Source organism: Cheilinus undulatus, linkage group 13 (assembly GCF_018320785.1).
Source record: "Cheilinus undulatus linkage group 13, ASM1832078v1, whole genome shotgun sequence".
NCBI lineage: Eukaryota > Metazoa > Chordata > Actinopteri > Labriformes > Labridae > Cheilinus > Cheilinus undulatus.
The window spans coordinates 31,375,058-31,402,697 of NC_054877.1; the positions used below are offsets into that span (position 1 = coordinate 31,375,058).

Sequence of the window (27,640 nt, forward strand, 5' to 3'; positions counted from 1 at the left end):
TACATGAAGACTTAAAATTGTATAAAAAGTAAGTAATGGGATGTACTATCATTATATCACATGACCTGAAAGCAAGATGTGTCTTTGAATAATAAGAAAAAAGCCTGCCCTGTGTATTTGTATATCTTCATTATAGTATATTGGAGCACATTATAAAAACAAAAATAACAAAAAAAAAACATGATGCTTTATATATATGAATATTTAGCTGAAAATCCAAGTGACTCCACATAACCACAATAATAATAAACTAGCAAATTTTACTAAGTCTTTCTGTCTTTCTGATCTAATTCAATACTGCTTTAATATGGCCAATGTTTATTTACATTTAGGGGAGGGAAGCTGGCAGGATGATCATGTTCTTCTAGTAGCCAAGCTTGCAATGAACTGTGCAGTCCCGCTAGAAACTTCTAAAGAAAACTTTGCAGAAACAGACTGACAGTTTATAAATGCTGGAGTCCTCATACACATGATGATTACACTGTGGGACAGCACCAAACACTCACACACTTAGTAAGATTTAAACTTAAAGCCTGTGAGTGTAGAGTTTGACCAACAAGATCAACAAGCAGTCACACTCACATATATGGGCAATTTGGAGTCACCAATCAACCAAAGACGATGTATTATAACCCACCATGAACAGACACCAAACAGAAAGGCTCTGCCTGATTGGGGACTTGAACCAGAAACCATCTCGCTGTGGGGTAACAGCGCTAACCACTGCGCCACTGTGCAGCCCTATGCAACATACTGTACTCTGCTGAACTTTCAGGCATGCTTGGGCCAAAACTTGAGGCTGCAGTAATGAGTGTAATAGTGAGTAAGTTCACCCGGGGGCACCATCATGCGGGAAGGGGAATCGACACAACCCAGGTCATGCTCTGGGTGTCCTTGCATATCAAAGGGGGCATGGGAAAACAGACAAAGTCCACACCTTTAGGGCAGAGTCAGCACGTGGCATGTAAGAACGGCCTAGAGAACTGTCCAGGCAAATAGTCAGGTTGCCAGGAGCCCCTGTTAGAAAAAAAACAACAACAACAACAAAAAACCTGTATTTTTCAAACAATTTAACACTGAATGGTCATAGCATTATGCTTGACATTTTTTATTGTTTTAAAACATGTAAAACCCACTTACAGATATAAAGGATAATTGATAGCACTGATTTATGAAAACAATTAAAACCATGAAAAATGGAGCTAGGAGGTTTTGCCTGTAGCCACCATTATCTCAAGATAACAACACTGCTTTACAAACTAATCTCTCAACATCTAAAAAAAACTTCAATGAACTTTTCACAAGAAAACAAGTCTTGATATAGCAAAATAGAGAAATATACCATCTGAGATCCATCCATCCATTTTCTATACCCCTTATTCCGTTCCGGGTCGGGTGTGGGCTGGAGCCTATCCCAGCTGTCATTGGGCGAGAGGCAGGGTGCACCCTGGACTGGTTGCCAGTCAATTGCAGGGCTGACATATAGAGACAGACAACCAGGCATGCTCACATTCACGCCTATGGCAAATTTAGAGTGATCAATTAACCTAATGAGCATGTTTTTGGTGGTGGGAGGTAGCCAGAGTACCCGGAGAGAACCCACGCGAGCACAGGGAGAACATGCAAACTCCACACAGAAAGGCCCTGTTTGGGAAGCGAACCAGCCACCTTCTTGCTGTGAGGCAACAGCGCTAAACACTGCGCCGCCGTGCTGGCCCTTGTACAAATGTAGTTGATCAGCAGTAAAGATCTGATTTAGAAAGAATGATGGTCTTTAATGAGAATGTGAATGCAGAAAAACATTTATTGACAGAATTTCAACCAATCATACAAACTCTGTCTTTGCCTTAACTTATGATCATGCTTCACGTGTCAACAACTAAACTTCTCAAAGAGAAACAAACTATTTCTGTTTCTCTACAGAAACTTTTCTTATAACAACTTTCATTTTTGTTTTTCATTTCTCATAACTAGTTTCTATCTGCAAAAACTGTCTTTTTCTAACATCTTTCAGTACATTAGTCACAGAGTTTTGAATTAAAGTTCAGCTTAAAGCAAATTTAATTTCTGACAGAAAATCTTGCACTTCCTTGTTGTGTTGTATTTACTGCTGATATTATGTTTGGAATATACCAGACGTGTTTTTATTTCTTTCCCAGCAAGATGAAACTATCTCACTACATTAGTAAAGCAAGTCTCCCTCTATTTTAGTGCGTTTTTAGTCGGATGCTGAAGTCTATCCTTGGTTTCCGACCGTCTTTGAAGGCATCATTACCTCCATGCCTTGTTCCCTTTTCTCAACATCTTAGATTAAGATACTAAACAGATTATCTACCAGAGAACATGGCAAGTAGGTATCAAGTGGAAGTCAATCAAAATACACAAAAATGTGGGTATACATGATCAGAAGCAATTATGTGAAATTCAGAATGAATTAAGTGGGTTGGGTTGGATTAATATATCTAGTTGTAACAAGGTCAATGTGGGCGATGTGCGCAGTTTGAGCTTAACAGCCCCTACAGCAGAACTACATAATCATTACAAACTAATGACTTCTGAACATTTATCAAACATGTTACCTCTACGACGTGTCAGATGATGGATTATTTTAATTTTAGTCAGCCCACATCCATTAACTGAATCTGCTGCAGGTATGATGTGTGCATTAGAGTCCAATCAATACTTTTATTGGTCTGTAACAGGATGCAGATATTTGAGTTTCTTTGTGCTATCCTATCGAATAAGCTGTTTTTAATAATCAGTCATTTTAATGAGTGCTATTTAGTCCCATGGACACAGGTATAGGGGAATCCAGAAATATTAATTTGTGCTTCGTTAAATTCTGTAAACGGATGTTTGGCTCCACCTGGCGGCAGCAGTAGGTAGGTGTTTGAACCTCTTGCTATATAAACTCCACACATCTTGTTTAAAAGGACGCTCATGTTTCTAAACCTATTTATTGGAGACCTATACAAAAAAGCCCCTTGGACCCATACCAAAACCCCAACAGGAAGTATACCAGCTTCACCTTAGTTTCAAAATAAGTTTTTTTATGGTACTACATGACATTAACCTGTCATATCTTTTGGAAAGATTATTCTGTATTCAAAATTTTCTGTCTAGCCAACAGCATGACAATAAACACGCTTACTTACAAACCATTCTTCAAAGCGTCCTATATTGTGAACAGGAAGTGAAACAAATGCAATTTATTAATCCCTCTTACTCTGTTGAAATGATCAGGCTCAGGTTTTGATTTGATGTCTTCAATATTTGTCCACGGCACTGACATGTTTCATTGAAGGATGCCTCACTGCTGATGGCAAGCAGCTCGATGTGTTGCCAATTTCACAGGAAGTCAGTGCAACTCTCATTTATAACAGTTGATTTGTTTCAAATCTCACTTGTATGATCAAGGCCTGCCCTTCTAAACTTTCAAACATCAACATTTAAGTTTTGCTGTAGCACCACCTACTGTAAGGAGCAAGTAACACACCTAACATAAAATGTCCCATCATCTTTTAATTTTACGGGATCACAGTCACTGGCATGTAAGCATCTCTATTTTACAATCTTGCTTTGTCATACTGCCCCCTACTGTTGAAGGCCAGTGTTACATCATATACAAAGTGCAATCGCCTTTATTGTTGAATCAATTACAGTCCTGGGAGGATTTACGTGGTCTCCGCTATGCTGCCGCACACAGCATGGGTTGATAACACCCAATTATTACTTGACACCCACAGCTGTAACAAATCCCAACATGCACCAGGGTGCTAGGGCCCTTTTGCGCTGGTTGCAGCCATAGTTTTGATTGCTGTTTTTCCTTTATTCTAATCTGGACTAGTTTCTACTTTTTAAACCTCGGGGTGATAAACAAAAACAGGTTCAAACAAAACACAAAAATAAATGTAAAAGGGCTGAAATTTTTAGTCACAAGTAGATTTTTATTAACTTTGTTTAAAAAAAAAAACAAAAAAATACAGACAATTGAGCTGGCAATCAAACAATCTCCCAGGTTTCATTCTCCCTGCTTGAGGCTGCATCCAACCCAAGCTTACAGGTTCAAATGCTGAATTGCATACAGACACTGAAATAAAAGGTAGTGGATCAAGTTTGTACTGTTTTGTCCAGTTGTCTGATGATGTCACTTTTTGTTATTTCAACCTCAAGGGTAACTAAAATGAAGGCAAAGACACAAAGCTATTAGTGTTATACACGGACGTTAAATTGAGTCAGCTAATTCTTTTGAAGCACCAACAGCAAATCAGTGCTAGTAATGTAGATCAATAACCATTAAAAAGATACAACACAAGGCTTAATGTGCCTTTTAAATGCAACAAGGGGAAAAATGAGTGTTTAAGAACATCATCGCACTTGAACCCACCAGAAATATCTTAATCAGTGAAATAATAAACTGTTTTAAACAGTGAAACTGTGAAAAATCTCTTTTCTATCCCCATGTGAGACATGACAGTAGCTGGGTCTGAGTATGCAGAATAAGGGCCACTTTTGTTACACAGACTATTCAGTGTTACATGCTGCATTACTAGTCAAATGGAAAATAAAATAAGGTGCCTGGATGCAAAGTTGCACATGTTTAAGTTTTTCCAAAATTAATATGCATCTTTTATGAAAATTTGAAAACTGCAACAAAGCGGAACTACTTCTTTAAAACAACCCTCCTCGGTAACAGATCAGTTAGCAAATGCTCAATTATTTAAATTTAAACAGACCCAGCTTGCTGTCTAGCTTGCAAAAGTGTTGTAGAAAGATGATTCCAGTTCTTGAACTCACATTAAAAATACTTTCATTTGATATTTTGAGAACCAATGTAAACAATAGTAATGACAAAAACATTCAAACTTCACAAAGCCATAATATGACTTACAAATGCTCCAAGGCAAAATAAATTTGTCCTGCAGCATTTGAAAGCTTTCATGAATGCACAAATGACTGCATGACAGCTTATAGCAACATACAAAAAAAATGCACACACACACACACACACACATACCAAGTTATACTGGATCAAAACAAAAACGTCATGTCAACAGTCATGTCAAAATGATGTCAAATTGCACAAAAAGGAAAAATTGCAGACGCAAACTACAGCATGATGATAAATGGGCCTAAAAAAAACAACAAACCAAAAAAAGAAGCGATATGCATACACAGTATCTATATTATTTACACACACAGACATCCTTCAGGACTACAGAGAACTCTAAACTGTACAATATATCAGCTTTATGAACAGTTTGCGCAAAATACCATTTTGATATACAGTAATACTTTTGTTTTTCTTTTACAATTTACAAGTTCAAACTGTCCACACAGTAAAATGCAAAGCACAAGCCCCAAAAAGGCCACAAAAGTGCATGTTATCAGGTCGATGGAAGCCACTGGAAGAAAAGGACAGTCAAGAGAGTGAGGAATGAAAGCTGCAGGGAGCTTTTCCACACTCACAAACCGCAGCCTCTTTAAAGATTCATCGTTAGCGGAGGGAAATCTGGAGTAGATATGAATTATACATGTAGGATCACATGACTGCAGACACACAAAAGCAAACATTCCTGGACATTGGCCATCACAGTTAAAGAGATCAACATGTTTGACATACACTCTCACACACACGCAAAAAAAAAAAAAAAAAAAAAAAAAGGTTATGAGCCGATGATGAAATTCCATCAGCATCCTCCCACTGCATCACATTATATTCAAGTAGTGGCACTCCAAAAGAAGATACTTATTCTTGGTACCTTTTTGGACAATCACACCCTTCACATCTCAAAAAAAAACAAACAAAAAAAAAAACATGTTGGTCTAATGTTTTCACAAAAAACTTTGAAGTCCTGAGCAGTGACTAGCAGGCAAACGCTGGCCTTGTTTATGAGAGCAACTGCTAACACTGAAGGCCAACTTCAGCTAAAGCAAGTCACAGCCAGGCATAGGGTTTTAGACGGTTAAAACACTGAATACAAGTCGGCCCATCAACTTGTTAGGTAGTTTATGTGGCTTGTTTTTACCTCAGTTTTGTCTTTTTGTGTGTTTGGACAGCCAGCTCAAAGCTGCGTGAACTTCTGGCCATCCAGAGGGTTAACTGCAGTGTTTAGAGGGGAATGCTTGAAGATACTTCTGCAGTGCAAAGATTGAGGGTTCAAATGAAACATGTTGATGTCTTAGATTGCAATTCAAACTTCCTACAGACATTCTACTTTAAAACATTCTTCAGCCTTCATTAACTCATCCAACAGTGTGACCTAGAGGTACTTGGATTAACAAAATTGACCTATATATTTTTATTTCTTCCCTAATTAAGCGATCTCCAAGCATTCCCCTTTCAAATCATCATCTACATCTGAGTGAAAAAGGCAACTTTTCAACCTCTGTTAAAAAAGGATGCAACTTAAATCTCTCTGATAAGGCCACTGAATTGTGCTCAAAATTTCTGTCTTCACTGTCCCAACTTTCTGTGTCTCTCCTGTCAGTGCCTTCTTTCTCATCTCTCCTGTAAACTGCAGCGCCCTCCACCTGCTACAGCAATCTGATAAAGGGAGCTGGAGGTGATGATGCTAAAATGGTAATGACCAGTGGCGTCCTCTTTTCTTCTGGTCCCCTTGAGTTTCTTCGGTTTTCCTTTGGTCTTCATTTGGATAATTGTCCCCAATCTTTGTCATCAAAAGGAACTCCTTCTCAGTCATCTGCTGAAAGTCTTTCTTTATCAAACAGGAGAGGGACAGACCTAACGGCCCAGCAGGTAGACCACCACCTCATAGGTGCACATCATGATGGCCGTGTTGGGGATCTGTCTGACGAGATGGGTGGTGAGGCCGCGGTACAGCGCCCCGTATCCCTCCTCCCTGGGGACTGCCAGCAAAGTTTGGAAAAAGGAGCGATACTTGCTGCCTTCTTCTCGTAGCCGTGTACGAATCACTTCTGCAAATTAAGAAGAGAGGAAGAAATCAAATAGGTTAATAAAAGCTATGTGGCAACTATCTGTTAGTCTCATCTAGCTTCTAAGGCCTTAATTTACTCTCATGTTAGATAAGTGACAAATGCCTTGTAGCGATGCATAGTTTAGTAAACTATCTGTCCCTTAATCTGCCGGTTTCTCTGATTCTACAGTATGTCTACAAATTAATCCATATGTGCCAAACACAAGGTACCTTAACTGTTGCTAAGTAACTAACTTGCTGTAAAATCTGCATGTAGATAACACTAAGGTGGATCGCCAAGGTTTATTCATCACTACTGGAAGTATACCTGCAAAAACTTTTTTAATGACTGTTGCCATTGCATAGTGAGAGATGTCTGCTGGTAGGTCCCTACAGTAAATTAACTGATTGAGTTGTGGTGTCTCATATAAAAACTGAATCCTCTTATGCCTTAATTTTTAACATTTTCTGCAGATGCCTGCTGCCGATGCACCCTGCTTTCGCAGTTTAGGATGGTCATTTAATACACAGGTAAACGCAGGTAATGTTATTCAAGAAACTTTAACTTAGTCCATACCAGAATCTTGAATCTAAATATGTTACTAGTCAAAATCAAAAAAAATATAAAGATCTATTTCAGTATCACTGCAACAAAAATGAACTTCTTGTTACCCAACACTGGTGAGTTCAGTTTAATTTTTTTGAATGTCTAACCTGCACAAGGGCCACTGAACAGTGAACATACTAAAATTTGACATATCGTTTCTAGAAATAAAAGGCAACACATGTACGTTTTCCTAAAAAATGTATAAGGCTTACCTAAAATCAAATATTTACTAAGAGTTGTCACTAATAAACCAGAAGAAGTGTCTACAGTGACTCTGCTCTCTGTATTTTCTATATTATTTTTTTATTTAGGTAATTTTATATGTATCAGTATTTGTGCAGGAATGAGAAGCAGTTATCATTCTGCAATTCTGCATGTAAAGGAGAACCACAAATTTGCCGACCAGTGACTCAAACAGTCAGAGGATACAGGCTGTGGGAGAGGGCAGAAGGAAAAGGCATGTTGCGTATACAGAGAGCAACATCTTTGGCATCATTCAAACAAAATTCTGAATCTTCATGGCTGTACAGAGATATCGATGTGCTTCTGACTTCTTTAGAGCGAATGGAGTGAGGTGGGGTGTTACAAGAAGCTGTGACACATTGGGCCATTATTCTGTATTCAAAGAAAACAGTAGAAGGCCTGGTTTGATGAGAAGACTCCTCAATTAAAAACAAGTGACCAACTTGACTTGAAGCAAATTGGTTGCAGGCTGTGGGTCCATACTTCACAACTATTTATGTTACAGCAGGTTAAGGGTTTATCCATCTAGCTAGTGAGCTACATAGTTAGCAAGAAAACTAAGGTGCAATGAGTTTAAAATGTGAATGGGTTCTTAAAAAAAAAATGCATTCAACTCAAAAAATGCATAAAAATCACTCTTGACAATGTTCCTTATTACAAACATTCTTGCATCTTCATGTCATAATCAGATAATGCATTGATAAAAATCCTAAAATGAAAATAGACGTTTGTTTTTCATGTGTTTGATTTTGACTTATTAGCCTTATTGATGGAAGAAACTTACCATGAGGGTAGGCGAGGGAGGTGGCACAGGTCTTAGAGGTGGCTGCTGCGAGCATCATGCCCACAAAGTCCGAAGCGTCTTTGACAGATTCCTCGTCCTCGTCCATGCTGGCATGGGCTTTGGCCTCCATCAGTTTTCGTTTGATGCTCTCATAGATGACAAAGTGGATGACGGTCTCAGAGATACCAGCGTATGAGGCGGACATGCCCCTGTAGAAACCTCGAAGGCCATCCATCTGGTACACCCGCTGTATGCACTCAAATGCATTCATTCGCCGCTCACCCCTTTTCCTGTAATTACAAGGAAAATTTTAATCAAATTTCTACTCACTATGCTTTTCATACTCATCAATGTAATCCTTTAAAACTTCAGACAAAAGGTTTAAGGTTCCTCACCTGGTTTCCAGCTGCAGGCGGGTCTTGATCAGCCAGATGGGGTTGGTGGCTGTGATGGCGGTGAACCCTGGAAATTGAGAAGACGTCAGAGGTTCAGACAGAAGTAGAGACATTTTTAAGAACACAATCTAATCAGATATACTATACAGTACAAGAACAGTGAGGAAGCAGTTCACTAAACAGGATCAACTCACATCAATGGGTTATTTGACTATTTTAAGACAATTAAAGAAAATTATTGTGCAGAAGAATTAAAATCAAGTCATTTAAAGTAATCAGTTACAGTTAATCATTTCTTGAGACCAGACAAAAAAATGAGGCACATTTCTGATCCTCTTGATGTGAAATTCTACACTTGTGAATAAAACAGCAGTTCTGTTCTTGAAATAAAGTAATTTCACTAACAGCAGGGTGCATGAGAACAACAGCTGTTATTAGATTTATCTAGCATCTTAAAATGATATGTAAATGTTAACAGTGGCAGCTGATCAATCTCAGGCCTGACTGTGGCACATTGTTGTAAAAGTGCAGTCTGATCTATTTCTTAAAAATGCTAATGAGATGTCTTTATTTCTTACACATCTCAAAAACACTTAACGCATGAGCTCATCTTAAAGAGTATATAGAGAGGTTGTTTTATTTAAAAGAAATCACACATTTAATTTGTTTGAAAATCAAGCAAAATTGGCTGTTCAACAACACAGGTGGTTTGATTTTTAAACATTGCTCTTAATTTCTCTCATCGTTGTTTTATTGATTAAAACTTTTTTGATCAGTAAATAACTTAAATTCTCTGTGTAATATTTTATGTTTATTCTGTGACAAAAACATTTGTGAGCTTCAGACTTGTTAGCTATTACAGACACACAATTGGTCTGATAAAAGAAAAAACATAGATCATGGGGAATTTTCAATATTTTGAATATTGTTCATACCCTCACAAGTGTCCTCAAAAGTGAGCTAGCCAATGTGCAATCCTACTTTTTTCTATTTCAAGGGCCCTTTGGTGATGCACATATTTAGGATGAAAAAGAATGGTTACTGGGGTTACAGTACATGGTTTCTTAAAAAGGCTAAGCTTAAGAGATGTCAAATTTTTAAGGAAGTATTTCATGCTTGTTATCAGAATAATTAAGAAAAACTTTCAGTTTTCCTGCACTTGAATACTAGCCCACACAAGAAGGACTACAGCAGAAACAAAAAGATTATTCAGCAGGACTTAAGAGTAAAGTCACCGAAGCAGGATCAACAGCAGATGTATTGGTGGGTGATATTATATATCTTTTCAACATCTGTATAAGCCAATATATAAGGGCCCGACCGATTAAACTGCTGGCTGATTTAATCAGCCCATCAAAAATAATTGGTAACCCGCCAAAAAATTTTCATGTCACACGCTCCATATTTACCTCTTTACAGCAGAGAGACCAGAGCTCAGAGCAGCTTAGCTGAGCATCAAATTTTTTGAAAAGCACGGTTCCTCAGTGGTTCCTAGTTTCAGGAATTAACAGTAAAGGTCTTTGAACACTGAGTCTTTCATTAACCCACTTGTCCATGAGTTGTGACATGCCTACTTGTGTCATTCATGTTTATCTTTAGCAAGCTAAAGTTAGGATAACCTAGCTCAACATTAGTTGGCTTTAAACTTTAGCCAGGTCAGTAATGACACAGTGAACATAACAGTGTAATATCTCACAGTAATATTACGGTCAGCTGCATGCTGCTAGATAAGATCAGAGCAATTAAAGAGTTACAACCAGTGGTGGGGGGTGGGGTGGGGGTGTTCTGGTCTGAGTTTGATTCATAATGGCTTCAAGGTTTAGAAAGAAATAGGAGTAAATTTAGACAGCATCAGAGAGGCGCATTTCAAATCGTGTTTTACCAGTGACTTATGAAAGTACATCCACTACTACAGATAATAATATATGTAAGAACATTTTTTTAAAACACATGTATATAAATTTGTCAGCTGTAAATACACTCACTGACCACTTCTTTGGGCACATCTGTGTAATGTAATGCAAATCAATAACATCTCTATTTTCCAGAGGTTACTGCATTTTTGCACAGCATTTTGTTCATGATAGTTGTTATTTTGACAGTAAAAGTTTTTGAAAATAGTAAAAATTTTCTGCCTTTAATTTATATCTTTGCAACAAGTTTGAGGTATATTAAAGGGAGCATTTTTCAAATTCATTAATTAATCAAAGAATTTTATGTATTAATTTTTTTGGCCAATATATCAGCTATCAGAATTTTTTATTCCCTAATATTAGTATCAGTATGGCCCCCAAAATCCATATTGCTCAGGCCCTACAATATATAGCTATTTTGACAAACATGGTCCATCTGCAGTAAGGTGGGAAAGAACCAATGTCAGTAGTAGATGTTTTTTGCATTTAGTACACCCAACAGCTGATTCAGAGAAAAGATTCATTACCAGGAGGCAGATGGGATCTGATATACACTCGTGGTCAAACATGAGACAAAATGTCATTATTGTTGGAGTTTTATACACTAAAAAAAGAAACTAGAAAACATCAGCCATAGCCTAGCAATTTCAAACATCGGTATTGGCATCTGCCCTGATTTTTACAATTGGTGCATCTCTATACATTATATGCATGTCCATTTGTTTTATAAACCTAAAGTTAATCATAAACTATATTCAGTCAGTAATGGGTTCAGCACAGAATTATGTGCAAAGCAGACAAGAGTGTGTGCTTGCTATTTTAGAGCAGTATTTATAAATGAATGTTTTTAACATTATGTGTCAGAAACACAAGACAATATATGATGACATATGAATAAATGTAAAGTTTAATATTTTGGGTGTAATGAGACATTTTAAAAATGTATCATTATGACATGAGAAAGTGCTTTTAAAATTTTCTGATACTAAAGATGAGAAAGAGGAATAAGACATGGCCATTTGCAGTGAACACTAAGATGAGGACAAGTCTCTGTGTCACATCTAGGAGATAAATGCAACACAGCCCTACATTAAGGCAACTGCGTGAAGAAGAAAGGATGACACAGGTCTGTTGAAAAGAAGGAGAGAAGGACAAAAAGAGGAAGTAAAAGGAAGTAGTGTCTATGGCGTGTACTCACGAGGGAGGGGCAAAGCTCCTCCAGCTCCTCCCCGCTGCAGCTAGTAGCCTGCAGATATGGGGGGCTCAGATGGCGGGGGTCTCCCACCCAATCACGCAGGGGTGAAAGCTTTACAGTAAAGCCCTAAAATAGACACAGGCTTTTCTGTACCACAGTCACACACAAGCAGCAGTCACATCCAACCCAAACCCCAAAAACCACCCACACCAACCCACCGTGCTACACTGGTAGGTGGAGGAAAGATGGGAGGTGAAGGGTTGACCCCCTCCTCCATCTTTCCCCAACTCTTATCCCAACCCTTAACCCACCCCCTTGAATTTGAAATGCTGAATTTAATTTAAACATTTCTACAGCCATGAATTTATTCCAATTTATCCCTCCTTCGAGTTATATAATCAACTTGAATAAAGTAAATGTTGGCTGAATAGAAACCAGCCCAATCAATAACTGTTGTACCCTCTCACTAGAGTGAGTTTTAGTACAAATAACAAGGTAGATAAACAAAATTAAAAGGTCTTCTTGACAATAAGTGTGCCATTATCAATTTATAATCCACAGATTTCAGAGATTTAAAAAAAAATATTCTTACTGAGCTAAGGCAAAAAACATAGAAGCAAGGGGAAATGCTAACCTTGTCGTTTTGGATAACAGACACAAGACTCCAGACAATGGAGATGAAATGATACTGTCTTATGAATATGTAATGATGTAAAAATGGCGTGATAATAAAGTGAGTTAAATCAACAAGGTGGAACAACCTCACAAGCCCAAATTGCTCAAGACCAAACTGGTCGTCAGTTAAATGCCATAAAAAGGACAGGAGCAACCTCTTTTAAACTGCAACTCTTCATGGGTGAATCTTTTCTATTGTTTTTTTTTTTTTTTTTTTAGCTAATGTTGATTACATTTGAAAAATGTCAAATTTCCAATGTTTCTACAGATTGTGGAGTATGATGTGCTATCAAATAGCTGCTATGTTTTAACCCTACAGAACACAAATTAAACTGTTGTTAATATAAAAATGCCACATATAAAATATCCAGTTCTTTAACTAGTCCTTGATTTTTTTTCCCAAACAGGTTTACATGTCCTTAAGATGAACCTCTTTAGAGCTGCATCTACACACATGCTACTGCATGCCGTTCATAATGAGCCCTCTATAGGCACGTTACACTCGTGCCATTCCTCCAGAGGAGTTTGACCTATATTCAGTAGAGGCAAACATGCTTTAGATTAACCACTAGAGGAGAAAATAAGTGCCTGAGTTCACCTCCCCTCCATTGAAGGAAAGCCCACAATTCCCAGAAGGAAGGCCACCAGAGGCAGTGACTGCACAAAGTTACTGCATGAACTGGAAGTAATTATAGAGACAGACAAGTCAAATTTGGATGCTTTCAGCCACAAGAAATGTGCTTATCTCTTTGAATATAGATAGCTAGATGCTTCATTTGAGAAATGTAAGACACATACATATTTCAAATATAAACACATTTGTATTCTGCTCTTTTAATAGTGTCACGTGTGTAAACATGCCTTTCTCCAGTTACATGTTGGCATGTCTATTGCTTGTCCATATACAGTTTGGGTCTAACTATCTATTAATGTATTTAGCAGTTTGAAGAACAAGAAAAACAAGTTGAGTAAATCTAATTAGAGAAAGTAATGTAAAGTGGATGATAGAGACGTTCTGGCACTACTGATACAGATTTTCTTTGAAAAGAAAATGACAAAGCCACTGATGGTGCTGATGGATGAAGACAAATGATAAAATGTACCACATAGATTACAACCTTCTGTAGCAATGACAAGGTTAGCATTTCTTCAGAGATGACAACAGAAATGATTTGGTTGCAAATGTCTCTGTTTTACCTTTACTATGTGGATTGAGGTGTAAAACAGGCTAAGGGAAGGGAGGGTTGTGTCAAGACTTAGCAATAAAAAAAATCTAAAACCACAAACCAGCAGCAAACATACACTGCCATAATCAATGGTATTATCATTACAAATGAATAACCAATAACAACTGTAGTATTAAAAAAATCACCATGGTTTTTATCATACCAGTGTAAAGAAATGGGGTGCTACCTGACGTGTCCGCCTGAGTGCCAGGGGCCCCGGTTGACCTTTGGGGGCTGTGCTCCCTCCTCTATACACACAGAGCAAAGAAGGGGGCCCAGACCACACTGTTTAAGTGACAACTGGGATGTTAAACCATTTACAGAGTCCTCTGGAGAGGTCTCAAAATAAAAGCATAACAAGGGGAACAAATGGGGCGAAGAGGAGAAATCAAATGGAGGACATGAGGTAGAAAGGGGCTCAGAGAGGAGGAAAGCACAACCTAAACTTTGAGGACCAAGTTGTTTTCCTGTTTTCTTCAAACTGTGTCAAGTATATGTACAGCACAGTCAAAAAGTAAACACCATCAGTGGACCATTTTAGCTTATGAAATGAGAGCTGTGACTCCATCGGTTTTAGAGCATAAAAGTCTTTGAATGTTGATATAAAGATTTATATTCTTTATGGTATGTGGGCTGAAAGGCCACTGTGAAGAAACTGCAATATGAGAGTACATGCCTGTCAATACTGAGAGTGCTCATAAAAAGAGAGCAAGAAGAGAACATGATGTGTGACTGGCATGCTTTCACATATTAACCAATATTTCTTAAACGCCGATTATGTACTCATTAGTTCATATTAACTTAATTTTTGAAATAGCATTGCTTGTACCATAGCGAGGTTATCTCTAAATTCTTGTTTCAAAGCGAACTAAGCAGGGCTGTTTTTTCTACAATCATCAAGGTCAGTTTGATCCTGAGAGTCAAATTGTGCTTTCTGAACAACCCCCTAAGTTTATTATTAGTTTATACACATGAAATATAAATAAAAACCTTCTTTTAAAAAGGTACTACAAGTTAGCTTTAGCATTCTTTGATAATTCAAAAGTTTTTAAATGTTGATGAGATCCCATCACTCTATACATGTAAATGGAAAGGAAGAGGAGTAAGGAGGGGAGGGGGAGAAGTGAAACTTTGGGATATCTTAAATGGTGACAAATAAACAAAAAAGGACAAAAAAATCTGTCTTATAAGACAAACTAGATAATCCTTTTTGGATTTTTTTTAAAGAGAACCCAGTGATAAACACTGTTCAGGCAGACAGAAAGAAAGACAGTGTGACAGGTATGACTGTCAGCGAGAGACTGAGACAAACAGACAGAAGGGAAAGGGAGAAAGAGCCGGCATTACCTGCCATCCCAGCAGACACCATGTGCACCTGGGTCGAATCTGGCTCAAACACTCCATTCAGCTTCTCCTTGGCTGTCGAATAGGCTGCAAAGTAGATCGCCCTGTGACAAACACATAAATAAAGAGAGGTTGGTTAGAAATTCATGTCACCAATTAAGTTGCAAAGTAAAAAAAAGGGCACACATCCCAATATCCAAGTTAAGAGGACAAAACACAAACATTTCACTGGTTTATTTTGCTCATATCACAATAACGAAAAACCCTTCCTCTGACCAATGATTAGTCATCAAAACCAGTTAAGTTGACGGATGAATAATAAACTAAAGCACCACTAACCAGAGGAGGAGAATTAGGAGCTTTTTAGGATGAACACATTAGAGCTAAATGATCATAAACTAAAAGATGGTATGAACACTCAAGATTAAAATTTAAAAAATCATAAAATTGTGTTGTGGGTTTGGTGCGCTATACAAGAACACGGACAATATGTATGATAACATTATTTCAATAAAGGTCAGTAAGACCCTAAATTTAGGGAACGTTAGGACACTGTTTGGAATGTAAATAAAAAAGAATGTCAGTAAAACAATTTAAAATCTCACATTTGATTGAAAATATCAGGAAGACAATGCATCAAATGTTTAGAATTAAGATTTTGTTTTTGGAATAAATAGATTTGATGTACAATGAGTAGCATCTCAACTTCATTAAATTTGAGCCTGTATTAATCCAACAGTAATAAGTATTTTTTTAAACCCTCGACATAAGGGCATGCAGTAAAGCTGAGCTATGCTAATATGCAGGCTGAAAGCAGGCCACTAAAAGGTTATCTGTGCCTCTGTGTGTGCATGCATGCATGCAAGTGTATCAGTGTGTTTGTGTCTGTGTGTGTCTCAAGCACACAGCACACTTTAGTAGCAGATTTATCCCTCATGACTCGATCAGCTCCTCACTAACTAAACTCACAGGATTTAGTCTACAATTCTGCTGAGTGGAATTAAACTACTGACCTTCCCTTCCTGCCCTCCGTCTGTGCCGAGTGCACGCACATCAGCATCACACTGTCGAGGAGAGATGAATGCTGTGCATGTTTTGTGTTGTTTTATGTATGCTATCATGTAATGAGTGCTGCTGGGAGCAGGCTGTTCTCTATGCATGTGAAATGTTCCTGTGTTCCTAATGACTGCTAGAAGCATGCCTAGTGGACCAAACACTTATTAGCACAAGGTTTTTTTTTTTTTAGAGCTTTCCAGTGGAAGAGCACCGTTTACTAATTATAACTTGAGAGACAGATGCTGTCACCCAGCAACCCCAACCATCTCTAGTAGTTCGAGTAATAAAGCTGTTGTTATTCTATAAATTTTTTGCTTCAGGAGCTTAAATGTTACCCAATTTGGAATGTGATTAAATGGAGTGGAAATAGTGCATGTTGCAATTCAAACCCTTAGCTTGTGCTGTGTTTATGACAAGATGTTAAGACATGTATGCCACTATAACCAATCAACCCACAGTAATTTGAAAGCCTTTGAGGATGTATTTCTGCAAGAGAAATTTTGATTTTCCAGCCCAGTTGATAAAATTGGCTGCTCTGAGTAAAGAGCAAGGATGCAAGTACTGCACATGACTACCAAAGTACTGTAATTCTTTGCAAATCAATTAGCTTTACCTCACCTAATCCTCAAATAAAAATAGGATTTAGTATCCAAGTGTTTATCTCATGTCCCTTCATTTCAAGCTCAATGAGACCTGTAACACACATGCAACAATAAAACATTTTCCTTCCAAGGTTGTTGAAATGTTTTAATATCTAAATATGCATATATCAATGCCACATATAATAGTACATATTCTGTTTTTTTTTCTTTTTCTTTTTTTTTTTGGGGTATTTGGATAGGCAAGCCAAAGTGGAACAGGAATTGGTGACAAAAAGTTGGGGAAGATTTGCACCAGACAGTGTAGATACCGGGAGTCAATCCCGCAACCAAAGACCACAGCCCCTGCACACAGGCGCCCACTGCACCAACAGAACCAAACCAGTGCCTAGTATTTTACTGATTGTGTCTGTACAAAAATTAAAATAACTATACATTTCAACAGCACACAAAGTTTACCACCAACTTTTGCTTCTTTAAAAGAAAGAAATTACCCAATACTGGGTGTTTAGTACTTCAACATTTGTCACCATAGTGTTGAAGGCACAGGTACAAGTATGATTTTTCTGGCATCACATACCGAAGTAAAGATTTCTGGTGACAATCGTGGTGGAGGGAATTTGGGTGGAAAAACTCGATGCGATTCCTTGTTACACCTCAAGTAAAAAAACACATAATCTAATACACACCAGTATTGTTGGAGACAGTGTGGACAGGGGAATGCCAGTCACTCTCATATATTTTGGTTCAGTGTAAAACTAAAAATATTCTGGGATACTGGGATTCAAACTCTTGAGATTTTTTGCTACTAGATTCCTAAGGATCCACAGACTCTATACCTTGGCCTGATTTCCAGGGATAAAATACAAAACAAAGATATTTATCTCTTTAAAATTTTTATACTTGCCTGTAAAAAGGCCACTGCAAGAAATTGGTGTAGAAGTAACCATCCCCCAACCCCAAGCTTAACACAATGGCTTGTAGAAGAGAATTACTCTATGAAGAAAATGACCCATTCTTTGAGGGGCAATTTAAGGACTCTCAATCAGGGTTGGAGTAAATGGACTATGTTTCAGAAAAAAGGGGATAGCTTAAGGTATTTACGAAGTAAAGACTGCTGAAGTAAGAATCTACAAGAGGGCGCTCCCTAAAAATTGCTACTATTGTTGTTACATGAGTTTCTTTCATGTTTGTGTGTTCTTTGTTGTACTTGTACAGAAAACACAAATAAAGAGTTTAAAAAAATCTATCAAATAACCTGAAAATCTTTTCCTTACATTTATATATTTCAATATGCTACCAGAGTTAGCTGATTATTTCCTACCAGAGTTAGCTGATTATAAACTACCCTTTCATACTGGAAAACACCAGTATTTAAATTTTAGCAGCACCAAAGACAGCAGGAAAAATGGATGCAAGCATGAATCCATTAAGTATCAATATTGGCCAATACTGGCTCCGTTAACAGACATCAATTGCTCAGCAAATACTGTAGCATGTACTGATGTGTATATTTTGTGCTGCATCAATTTAATCCTGCCATCTAATAAACCTAACAGCTGATGAAGAGTGGGGGATTTTTACTGGGCAGAGGAAGTCACCTGTTGACAAGCTGAGCTGATTTGTTTTTACAGACAAACATGATATAGCATGTAAGTAGTGCAGGAGTCTTACGATCTTTGCACACTGAGTCTATTATTTTCTGTCATACACTCAAACCTTGCACACTGCAAAGTAAATTACTGCAATAAAATGCCTCATCTCACATGCACATTTGCACTGATAGATTTTGCTAACTGTAATTTAACTTACTGTGGTAAAATACCTCATCCCACATGCACACTTGCACTAATAGATTATACTAACTGTAATTTCACTTACTGTGGTAAAATACCTCATCCCACATGCACACTTGCACTAATAGATTATACTAACTGTAATTTAAATTACTGGGGTAAAATGCCTCATCTCATATGCGTGTTGGCACCAATTAATCTATTACCATACTAATTACTAATTTCATTTATTAACTGAATGCAGATTTAAAGTAATAAATCATTTCACTGTTACTTTAATACTGTTGAAGGCTTCCTCACCTCATATGCACATTTTGCACTAATCAACTGTGTTAAATGATCATATCTCATGTAAAGCTGCCCACGCCCTTACATATTTTATACTTCTGGTCATGTCAAGCTAGCATCCTTCACCCTTTATATATGTTGCAACCATACTATCAATAAACACAGACCTGTATACACTAAAAAACACAGTAACAGTTGTTACACGTTTGTATGGTCCATATTTGAATCATATTTCTTCTCTTTTAAACAGTGCTATGTAGCTGTAACTTTTTGCCTTTTTTCCTCTTATCGGTGAAGGAGGACTGGGAAAAAGCTGAACATCTGGCCCACCGAGCAGGAGAGGCAGAAGCAGACAGAGAAGCCAAGGCTAAGCTAGGCTATGTTGTTAAAGAGGAAAAGGAGGCTAAGAAAAAAAGCAGCAAAACCACAAGGGGGCTTGTTAACTATATGTATGCCTGAATGCACAACAGCTATAAAACAGTAGTGATTAGAAGTAGAAAGAGTAAAAAATGTAACTGTAACTCGATCAACGATTAGAGAAACACAACAACAGAGCAACCAAACAAAGAGGAAGTGACCCCATAAGCTCGCCCTACATCAGCACTTCAACCGTATTGGTGGATGGGGACGCAAGGGGAGGAAACTGAAGCAAAAAACAGCATTTTTAGATTTTAGAAAAAAATCTATACATAATTATGATTTTGCCATGGTTCCAGTTTCAAACCAGTATATCCAAGAAGTCCTCAGAGAGGTATGAATGACAACTGGAATGACAGGGAGGTTTGCAAAGCAGGACATACAAACAGATAGACAGCTCTCAAATTATAGTAGTAAGATTACAATTACATTCAAAATTCAAACCTGCTCTGAAAGGAAGAGATAGAAGACAGTGCAAATGTGATCAACACAACACAAGATCTTTTTTTTTTAACACTGAAAATTGAACATTTAAGATGAAAAAAAAAACAGACTCAGTGTGCAAAGATCTTTACAACATTTTTCCTGCTGCTCATTTTGATTTCAGATTTAGAGTTTTTAAAAGAAATGAAAGAAAAAAAACACTGGAATCTGAACTAGCTGTTTTTCATACATCTGTACAATCCCTGATTTTCCCAACCAATGGATCCCTAGCAGAGAGATTATACATGGGCATAGGGTTCATCAGGTTCTCCTCTTATGTAATACAATCTTCTTACAGCACAGCTTGCTATAGCTTTGCCACCAGGAAACAAGCCACCATTTTCACAGCTGTACAACTAGCCCACAGGACAGGCACGCACTCAAGGGCACCCCCTCTCACCCAGGACTCTGAGCCCGACAGACAGCACAGTGAAGGAGCTGGGGACAATCTCCAATTAATGTTGGTAAAGAATTAAACACGTGCTATAAGAGAGGCTGAAGATAAGAGTGTTCAATGGATGAGTCAGATCGAGGGACAGAGACCACAATGAACCAATAATAAGAGGTGGACAATTGTCATGTGATGCAGCAGTAGCTAGGGAAACCTAAACAGGCTTGGGGGGGGGTTAGACAAAACACAACTGGTTCTATATAGGACCTCCATTGTGTTAACACCAACAGTCACATGACAACTGTCACAGCTGGTTTGTTGCTGTTTCATACAGACTCTAGTTGACTCAGCTCAGGCGGTTACACAACCCCAATGAACCAAGCCAAGACACAGAAACCTGCTCATTTCCTCTTGGATTGAGGAACAGATTTCCACTGAATTTCTTCAAGATTTAACTCTATTCATGTCAGTATTAGCAACTTCAAATTATTGCTGCCAACAAAATCCCTGAATAAGAGTTTAATAAAAAAAGCTTAGAAGAGCTAGCATATGCAAATCCTCCATAAATGTCTTCCCAGACAGGGTAAATGACGCAGAATATTGTTTTCGCTGATAACAAGTCAAGCTAACCCTGATAACAGTGGTTCATTCTGAAGTCTTACTGTGGGCATTAAAGATTTGGCTGACCTACTCTACTGTCCTGGTTATCAGATATTTAAGGAGAGTGTTTCTTCCTTTTGGCTTTGTTCAATATACACGTGTGGTATTGCTTCATGCATCAAAAAGTTTAGGTCAGCAGACACAGATATGAAACACTACCAGAATACTTCAGGCGATGCTTAACATACCTGGAAGGTGCTACACCCACAAGGTTAGGTCCAAGTCCTCTGAAGAGCGAGCGGGGTCCCTCTCTCTCTAAAATCAACCTGTAAACAGAGATTAAAAGTCATTTTTAATTCCTTCAATTTACACGTATACAGTCCATGTAGTAATGATGATGTGTGGTTTGATCTCAGTTTCACAAGAACTCAGTTTTATTATTACTACTATTATAACAACAGGGTAATTGCATAAAAATCCACCTGGTTGTGTTTGTGAGTTTTTAATTTTTTAATCGTAATTATTTTTTTTATTTTATAAATCTATTTTTTGCAATACTCTCACAGAAAAAAAGTTTTGATTCTGTGGTTGCTTGCTTTTCTGTAGAGAGAAAAAACGGATATCAATTAAACTATCTTTAAACTTATAATCGAGCTAGCATCAGCACCTCATAGCTTAGCTCTGCACACTGCCTGCTAACAGTGGAAAACCACTAACTTGTCTCTGTGCTAAAACTGCTGCAAGCTTTAATATCAGTTTTGTCATGCATAGCCACAAAACACAAAAAATAGATCTATTCCAAAAAACATGAGAATATTACTAGAACACCACTATGACGACTAAGAAAAAGGAGAAGAAGAAGAAGAAGGAGAAAGGCGTGAAGTTACAATCCTCTGTATTAATTTTCCACACATTTTGCAGACCCTTGTGTGCAGAGAATACTTCCCATGCAGCATTCTAACAAATACGGTTAGCTAATACTTTACATCAATGTTTTAGGTGCCAAGGGGATAGTAAAAAGCCTTGCTGTCAAACCCCAGAAACTGCATGCCATTGCCCAACATCTATCTCTATTTGAAGCTACATTTTTGAGTCCTCTGGGGATGGACTAGATAACTGAAGTTTTGGGCAACAAGCCCTGACCTGAAACTCAATACAGTGTGACATTATAAATAGGGCCACTGTCGGGATACCGAGTGACCTGAAAAATATTTAATGGCAGGTGTCCTCGCTCCGGTGGTGTTTATAGTGGTGATATCATCTTGGCTCACGTGTATATTTTCCGTTGTCATTGGGGTTCAAAGATTGTTCACGTGTCTGTAAACTAACCCAGTAACCTCATTCATTTTGGGTACGGCCCAAAGTTAACCTTCAACAGTGCAAGTTGTTAATAAAGCTGACGTGCTAAATATTTCAAATTGAAAAAAGAGGCAAAAGAAAAAGTGATTCTTCTCAAGTCTTCATTTCTGTGTCATTCTGTGAACTTGAACACTCCCCAAATTTTAACCAGACAAGCTGAGGTATTTCTCTAAACAGATCTGTAGCTGCATTTTGTCCAGCTTGTGGGGGGGCTGGTTGAGAATTCCTTGTCTCACTGTGAGGTTTCGGCTTCTTCTCACAAAACTATTTACATTATCCCACACCTTTAAATGAATACAAAGCAATTCTTAAATGAAGGTTTTAGCTGGGACAATGCTCCCCACACAACCCACAAATCATGACTCGACACATACTCTGCTCAAAAATAGGACAATGCTCGCACTCCACTGCATGTTGACCTACTTTTGACTTGTGAGGGTTTTTTTCCCTTTCCTAACCATACAGCTGTTCCCTCTTCTGCACTGCTCCACTCTGTGTCATGTAACACTGGTGTGCAGTTTTTGCAGAAGTTTTGTATCTCAAAAATAATGAGAAGCAGTTAAATTCTGCACAAGACTCATGTTGAGCTGAAAACAATGCCCTGATTAAATGCAATCCAAACAGAGCCTTCGTGAAATGTGTTTCAACAAAAAACAAGAAGCCAGCATTGTTAATGACCTTGTTAAGGCAGGCAAGTAATACATTCCAAAGTATTGCAACAGCTAGTGGAAACAAATCAGCTTTCTTGACTAGCAAATGTTAGAAAAATGATTGTAGTTGACTGCTGTAGTGGCAGATAGGATCTTCCATTTAAGTGGATGAATGCAAGATTAACATTTCCCTTTATACCTTGGCAAATCTGACTTTCATGTTTAAAGCATTACTTCATCTTGAGGTCAATTGTTGAAGAAAAGGTTTGTGCAACATTACAAATTTATAACAAAATCTTTGCATTTTGCAGTTATACGTTTTGCAGTCAAAAATTCTTCCAAAAGCAGCTTGAGCCTTGTACAATACATCTGAAAGCGTGAAAATAAAGTGGCTGCTAGAGGTTGAGAGCAAATGTTGAATATTTACTTAAACATTGTTAACATTGTTGTCCTTCATCAACTAACAATTATTGCCTTCAGCATCAGCCTGAATAAACACCAGAGTAAGATGATCCCACACTATCCCATTCCAATCTTTCTGTTAAATGCCCAATCAATGTCCATTGACAAGAGGACACACACCATTTTGATTATTAAAAGAATTTTAGTTGTAGGCTTTGCACTATTTGTCTGCAGAACCTCAGGTAGGGTTTAAGGTCAAATTGAGGAGTGTCATTTTCTTTTGTGTGCATCAATATCACTAGATAAAGACAACAAAAAAGGCAGAACATATTTAAGACTGGACTTTATATCTAACGCACTGCTTTTTAACAACTAGAAACATACGGCACTTTGCAGAAACAGAAACTTCCAAGCAATCCTACAAATAATTTTTCCAGTCTGCAGTGGTAAGATGTCTGGTTTCACCTTTCTTTATCCCATACAGCACACTAGTTGGATAATAGGATAATTATGCGCTTTATAGGCTTTACAATAGACTGAAAATTTTAACAGCGTGAGTATCTATTCTTATTCAGAACAGATTTCAGTATTATATGATGCAACTTAAAATACCCTTGAAAATGTAAGGGTCCATTTTGTTAAATAAGTGGTATCCTCATCTTAAGGCTTTGTTATCAAAAGCAGCAGAAAAAGAGCTCTAACAAATTCACAGGAAAAGACAGAGCTGGAGGAAATACACACAACTTGTTTATTGTCAGCATGGGGTAACTTTAGATTTCCATATAGTAAGTCAATGCCTTTTGCTCATAAAGAGCCAAAAGACAACTGAAATACTAAGAAATTTTGTTCGCATTTCTCTGACTTATTTTTCTGCAGCCCAAGAAAACTATTTTTTGTGGGCTGACACTATTTCTGTTGGGTTTTTTTTCAGATGTGCCAATGTCTGATTTGTGCTTCAGACTTGCTTCTGTTTACCTTCATTCACGTTCCCTTTAAACTGGCTATAAAGTTGTACATAGTAAGCATACCCTAAGGCTTACCCTTGAGCCAGCCCTTTCCTTACCCACCATACTGGCATTCCAACATTCAGAGTAACAGTCACTACATCTATAGAAATGATAAAATTATACTACATTATTGTTTGCTATTTCTTTAGAGTAACTTGCTCTCCTTACTTGAGACAGTGTAGGGGTCCTGGTGGAGCGACGCGGGCTACACTGGCTCCATTGACGGTGCTGAGCTGGACTTCAGAGATGTACAGACTAATGGAAGAGGACTGCAGTCTGGTCTTCACAACTTCAAGAGGACAAGTCAAAATAGCGCCCACTGTGCCACCACATCTAGAGGGAGGTAGGGAATGGGATGAAAAAGAAAGGGACAGAAAAGGGTATTGATTACAAGGAAAAAAACAACTGTATTTAATACTGCAATTTAATACTTGCTTAGGTATTTTTATAATGTTTAGACTATCCATAAAAATGAAATGTTATTTGATTTTCATCTTGATTTAACCTATTTATTCTGCTGGTTTTCTACTCGAACACCAAACAATAATTCTGAGCTTGGCAGTCACAGGTAACACAATCTGTTATTCCTGAATCTCAAGTGTATTTAGAGCAGGCACCCTTCCATAAACCATGACCTAGTATTGTGACATGCATGACGCTGCAATGCGTGAGCTGTCAGTCAACAGTTTATGACTAGGGTGTGAATTCAGTTCACTGGCACATGAACGTGACAAGACCAGCACTGACTTTTATCTTAGATGATGAGCACAATGAGGTGTCATGATAATTCACCTGCTGTTAGCCTTGATGCACCCAATTTCATTAAAAAAAAAAAAACTATTACAAATTAACATGGTTAAACATGGACCTCTACTCTGACAACAACCATTGTGCAGAAATGCAGAAAATTACCTGTAATCTGCAATCAGTTTTGCCCCCATTATGACAACACAATGTACTGGCTATTCTATTACCTATTTAAGTATAATAGTTCAAATCACTTTTTTTATATTCTAACCTCAAGGCAACAGGGCGTCATCTAGAGAATTTTTTGGTACCATGCCACATGTGCATGTTTGTTGATCCTCTCTGTCACCACCCTAATGCATTTCACAATAGGACTTGTATAAACAAAGCTTCACAATCAACCGTCACAATACTGGAAAGTGAAGACTATGGTTGTCATTAACCACGTGAATACTAGCTGTGGAGCACTCTGACATCTTGGCTGATGGTCGTGAATTCCACTCATGGCAGTCTCTTTTGACTAGCACCAGCTATATTTACCTTGCAAAAGACCGACCCACATTCATGCAGCAGTGACCCTTGGCCTACTTTGAGCTCTACACTGTGTATGCATCTAACGATGGATGTGAGAGGAAGCAAGGGTTTCAGGGGCTACCAGCTAAGGTTTTATGAGGAACCCAAATCTAATTTTGTTTACTTAAGAAAGTGATGTGCTTTGTGTTGTCCTCAATTCTGAATACTCAATAAGAGTGATAACAGAGGAGTTTTGATGTGATGAGATTACCATGTTTAAATGTAAATTGTTTTTTGTGCAGAGATGAGAAGCATAGGTCGCATATACAGAAAAACAGAAGAGAATTGTTACACAGAGGACAGACACACTATACCTGCTAAACCTCACATTGGTGTTAACATTTTCTTTGATAAGATGTTAAGCCTATCTTCTGTAAATGTAAATTGTTAACACCTTCTGTATGGGTAACCAATTAAACCTGAGGGGGTCACACTCGTTGACCCCTGCTTTTCAGCCTTTTTAAAAGTCTGAAAATAAGTTTATTAAGAACAAATCAAAATCTGTGAATATTTGCATGGTGATGCTCGTTTGCTATATTTAATAGGCTATCAAAAATGTGTGAAAACTCATGTTTATCTCTAAATACTGAAATCAAGAGGAACTGAGATGTCAGCAGTTATTGTCATCACATAAAGTATGCACATGATATGGCTTATGAAATTACACTAGGACTGTCATTTTTGACTCTTTTCTTAGATCCAAAGAAAATAGTTTCTTTTTCACATCTCTGGCAAAAAGCTACTGAACAGATCATAACGGTGTGTTAATACCCTAAATGCACAAACGTATTAGTACCAGTAAGACACTAAGTAGGAATTCATCTGCTTCTTCTGGTAATTAAAAAAACCGAAATCTCCCCTTAAGGGGTACCTTTGACTTTGTCTTTATGTTGGCATGGAGTGAAGACAGGAATCGATACGTTTGGTTGTTTTTATACAATTCGTATGATGTGACAACTCTACTGTCGACCCCATGTGCACGCATATATACATAAAATTTCGTTTAATTAATCTCAAAAATCGCTTTATTCTTAACAACTACCTCGCTGTGGCCGCTGCAGGAATTTGTCAAGTTAACAAGAGCAAGCAGCAAAGTGCCCGGAATTAAAATAAACGTGCCTTCCAAATAAAAGCGGTTTATTTTAAAGTACATAAAACTTAAATTATTATTTCAACTATTTAACAAGTAAATTAAGCAATAATTTTAAGTTTCACATCTCAAGCTACATTTAACCTAAAGAACATTTTCTGAGTCATATTTATACTGATACTGTACATCTGAAAAGGTATATTTTGAAAGTTGAAAGGAAGTGCGCACACTGATGCAACTGACGTGCACACGACTGACAGGGTTCTCGCACGTGCACGCGCCGTCTAAAACACGACCGTTGATAGCTAGTAAAAACAGACGACGGCGATTGTTTTACTCATTTGTTGTTTGTTTTCTTCTTGTTTACTGTGAAAATTGAAATTCATGACTTATATCTTCATGGTATGTATTCTCAAGTCTTCACGTTTTACTCACCCTCCAGCGAACAAATGAACCAGAGTGTCCCTTTGGCTCATTATTTAGCATGCTCTGCCAAGCAGCGCACCTCGGGGCTGCGGCAGAGGATCGACCACGGGCTCGGTTCCCGTCCCTTCCCGTTGCTTTCTGCCCTCGTGAGGATGTGCACGTCGATGCTCAAACGACGTCGTTGATCAACCAGCGGTGGGGCGAGTCTCCAGTGATTCACACCGCAGTGGGCCGACCGACAATCCCCCTCAGTCGTCTTCAGGATTCACCTTTCTCAGAGATAGCTTCTTTTCTTCGACTAAACTACCTGAGAGATGCGAACTCACCGAGCTGTCTGTTCACAGGGTTAGCGCTCAGCTCAAATGCACGGTTTTTATAGCACATCCACGGGCTTGTCTTGATTTATTCCAGCGCTTTCATCGCTGCAGTGAGGACG

At 38.0% G+C, this 27,640-nt stretch overlaps 1 protein-coding gene across 1 annotated transcript; it reads right to left on the minus strand.

Annotated features, from left to right (window-relative positions):
* Positions 1-3,938: 3,938 nt before the first annotated feature.
* LOC121520062 (solute carrier family 25 member 36-A-like) lies at positions 3,939-27,640 on the minus strand. The gene is made up of 7 exons (XM_041803296.1): positions 27,214-27,640; positions 24,537-24,701; positions 21,199-21,276; positions 15,324-15,424; positions 8,968-9,034; positions 8,573-8,862; positions 3,939-6,939 (listed from the first exon to the last, which is right to left on the minus strand). The coding sequence occupies exons 1-7, from the start codon at positions 27,252-27,254 to the stop codon at positions 6,746-6,748; spliced, it is 936 nt and encodes a 311-aa protein (XP_041659230.1). The 5' UTR covers positions 27,255-27,640; the 3' UTR covers positions 3,939-6,745.